This window comes from Terrapene carolina, unplaced genomic scaffold, assembly GCF_002925995.2.
Source record: "Terrapene carolina triunguis isolate 2854851 unplaced genomic scaffold, T_m_triunguis-2.0 Scaffold641, whole genome shotgun sequence".
NCBI lineage: Eukaryota > Metazoa > Chordata > Testudines > Emydidae > Terrapene > Terrapene triunguis.
This window is the reverse complement of record NW_020664992.1, coordinates 589,541-592,570: the sequence shown is the minus strand read 5'-3', so window position 1 is coordinate 592,570 and position 3,030 is coordinate 589,541. Positions and strand designations below refer to the sequence as shown.

Sequence of the window (3,030 nt, the reverse complement as noted above, 5' to 3'; positions counted from 1 at the left end):
AGGCAGGGCTGGCCCCATTGTCCCAGCGTGGCACTAGGGGGCGCTGTGCTGCTGGTGGTGATATTTGGCAAGTGGGGCTCCAGGGAGAGGCCATGGTCTTTACAGAGTCCAACAGTTTTCGCAGGGCTCAGCCCTGGCACTTTTGTCCTGCTGCCCCTCTCCATTTCTCCTGGAGTTACCGCTGGATGCAGGCTCTTCCCTCACCATCCTAACTCCTTGTGTAGCTTTGCTGGAGCTGTTACACAGCTGGCATGTTCCACCCCGGAGGTGGCAGCATTTCAGGGCCTGGTGGGATGATCCAGGCTGTCTCAGGTGGAGGAAGCTAGATCAGGGCCGGGGGTTATTAGATTTTGGTGCAGGTGTTCTGGTGACAGGACTCCTGGGTTCCACACCCCTGCGGACTCGGTGCTGAGTGTTGGAAACTGGAATCCAGGGATGACCCAGTGAATCACCGGGTTGGGGGTTTGTCCAGTTCTGTGGGGGTGCAGCTGAGACTCCCCGAGATGCCTGACAGAGAGGCCGTCAGTTCCCTGGCTGTGCATTGGGTGGGCTGAGGGGGGCTCAGGATCCCTGCTCTGGGGCTGCTTTTCTGACATAGGGGGAAAGCGGATCAGTGACAGGCAGCTTGGAAGAAATGCACCATGGGCTGGTCCCGGCTCGGCACGTGCTCCTCAATCCTGACCCATAGCCCTGCCCCGCTATGTCAGCCCGGGGATCCATCCCCCGCTACCCACAGCTCTTCAGTGCCTTGGCAACTCCCCCTCCCCGCCCACTATGCCAGCGTTGGATCCCCGCAGTTCGGCCACTGCCCCTCAATCCCGATCCCTGCCTGTGTAAGATCACGGCATTGGGGACAGAGGCCGGATGCAAGACCGTAGTGCAGATAGAGGGGAAATGGCCTAGTGACCTATGACCCGACCTTCACCTCCTAAGGCTCTGGGAGGAGTTCACATTCAGCGAGGGCCTGGCTGTGGCTCCTGGGGGCTGGGCAGCAGGTGTCCAGAGCCGGGAGGCAGCTCCGCTCACGTGTGCTTTCCCCCCACCCCCGCAGCGGACCCGGTGGTGCAGATAGAGGGGAACCCCCACTGCTGCTACTTCAACTTCAGCCCCAAGATCATGTTCACCAAGGTGGTGAAGGCCCAGCTGTGGGTGTACCTGCGGCCCGTGCAGCACACCTCCACCGTCTACTTGCAGATCCTGCGCCTCAAGCCCGTCACCGAGGAGGGCAGCCGCCACATCCGCATCCGCTCCCTCAAGATCGACCTGCACTCCCGCCTCGGCCACTGGCAGAGCATCGACTTCAAGCACGTGCTGCAGAACTGGTTCAAGCAGCCGCAGAACAACTGGGGCATCGAGATCAACGCCTTCGACCCGAACGGCAACGACCTGGCCGTCACCTCCCTCGGCCCCGGAGCAGAAGGGCTGGTAGGTAAACATGCAGGGGTGGGAACCGGGCCCCAGCCCCCTCACAGGGCCCTGCCTGCTTTGGTATGGGGGACTGGGTCAGCGCTGAGCCCAATGTCCCAGTGCAGGGCGAGGGGGGCCGTGCTGCAGGGGGCGGGGCAGGGGGCTCAGTAGGGGGCGCTGTGCTGCAGGGGGCGGGGGGCTCAGTAGGGGGCGCCGTGCTGCAGGGGGCTCAGTAGGGGGCGCCGTGCTGCAGGGGGCGGGGCGGGGGGCTCAGTAGGGGGCGCTCTCCTTTCAAAGTCAGTGCTGACCACAGTGCACCCCACCCTTGGGCTCTCCTCAGCACAGATCGTAACACAGCACAAAATTCTGCTCCATTTTCATATAATGGGTGAACTCTGCTGAGGAGAGACCCAGAATACTGGCACCAGGATGGCAATGGGGACTGCGGGTCGGGAGTGAGGGGCACTGGCAGAGCTGGGGGAGCCCAGGGCTGGGCTATGGGGGCTGCGGGTCGGGAGTGAGGGGCACGGGCAGCGCTGGGGGGAACCCAGGGCTGGGCTATGGGGGCTGCGGGTCCCAGAATGGCTGAAGCCCGATGGCTCTAGGAAGGCACACACCCATTCCTCTCTGGGTTCACCAGGCTCTCCCTGTGAAGGGGGGTTCCTGAGCCCTGGGGAGCCAGGCTGACGTGGAGGGCGTGGCCTGTCCCCTTCCGATTCCCAGCCGCCCCAGAGCCTCTTTCCTCGCCGTCGAGCTCCCCAGCAGCAGGCACGGAATGGAGGCCACTGTGCTGCAGGTCCATCGATGGCTGCTGCTGGGGGTGCTTCTTCCCATCAGTTTCACCCGCCAGCCTCAGTCTCTGCCTGTTCCGGGGCAGAAGGGAGAGGGGTTGTTGCCTTCTGCCCAGACCCACGGCCGCCTTCCCGCGAGAGATGCATCAGGTCACCTCAGACGATAGAGTCATAGACGATCAGGGTGGGAAGGGACCTCAGGGGGTATCTAGTCCAACCCCCTGCTCAAAGCAGGACCAATTCCCAACTCAATCATCCCAGCCAGGGCTTTGTCAAGCCTGACCTTAAACACCTCTAAGGAAGGAGATTCCACCACCTCCCTAGGGAACCCATTCCACTGCTTCACCGCCCTCCTAGTGACATAGTGTTTCTGAATATCCAGCCTAGACCTCCCACACTGCAACTTGTTCTGTCATCTGCCACCATCTGTCTGTGCCCCCAGTGAGGAGATGGCTGGCTCCTGCCCAAGCCCGGCCTGTCTCTGAGTCCTTGGGCCAGTCATAGCCGACGGGTCAGCCCCCTTTCCTAGTCTTCTAGCTGTCCTGCTGGCAGGGTTTATGGCTCCCCGGGTTCAAATCATGCTGGAGCCCAATGCAGGGCCAGGCTGAACACTGGGGAGGAGGGAGGGACCCACTCAGCCTAGTGACGCAGAGCTCAGCCCAGACCACGCCCTGCATTGCCTGGCACCCAGCTGCAGGGTGAACCTCTCCCCCCCCATCAGGGGCCGGCAGAGGGCAGAGGAGGCTGGATTAGTAGATGAAATCAATGGATTAGCTAGAGATGGCTGGCTGGGTGGAGAGGTAGCTAGGGAAGGATGATGGATACAGAAGGG

The 3,030-nt window shown here is 62.2% G+C and overlaps 1 protein-coding gene across 1 annotated transcript in view; it reads left to right on the top strand.

Annotated features, from left to right (window-relative positions):
- The first annotated feature begins 251 nt into the window (after positions 1–251).
- Positions 252–3,030, top strand: part of GDF11 (growth differentiation factor 11) — a 3,330-nt gene continuing 551 nt past the window's right edge. The window contains exons 1-2 of the mRNA XM_026659597.1: positions 252–312; positions 1,052–1,425. Coding sequence (XP_026515382.1) covers positions 252–312; positions 1,052–1,425 — 435 coding nt within the window. The remainder of the gene's footprint in view (positions 313–1,051; positions 1,426–3,030) is intronic.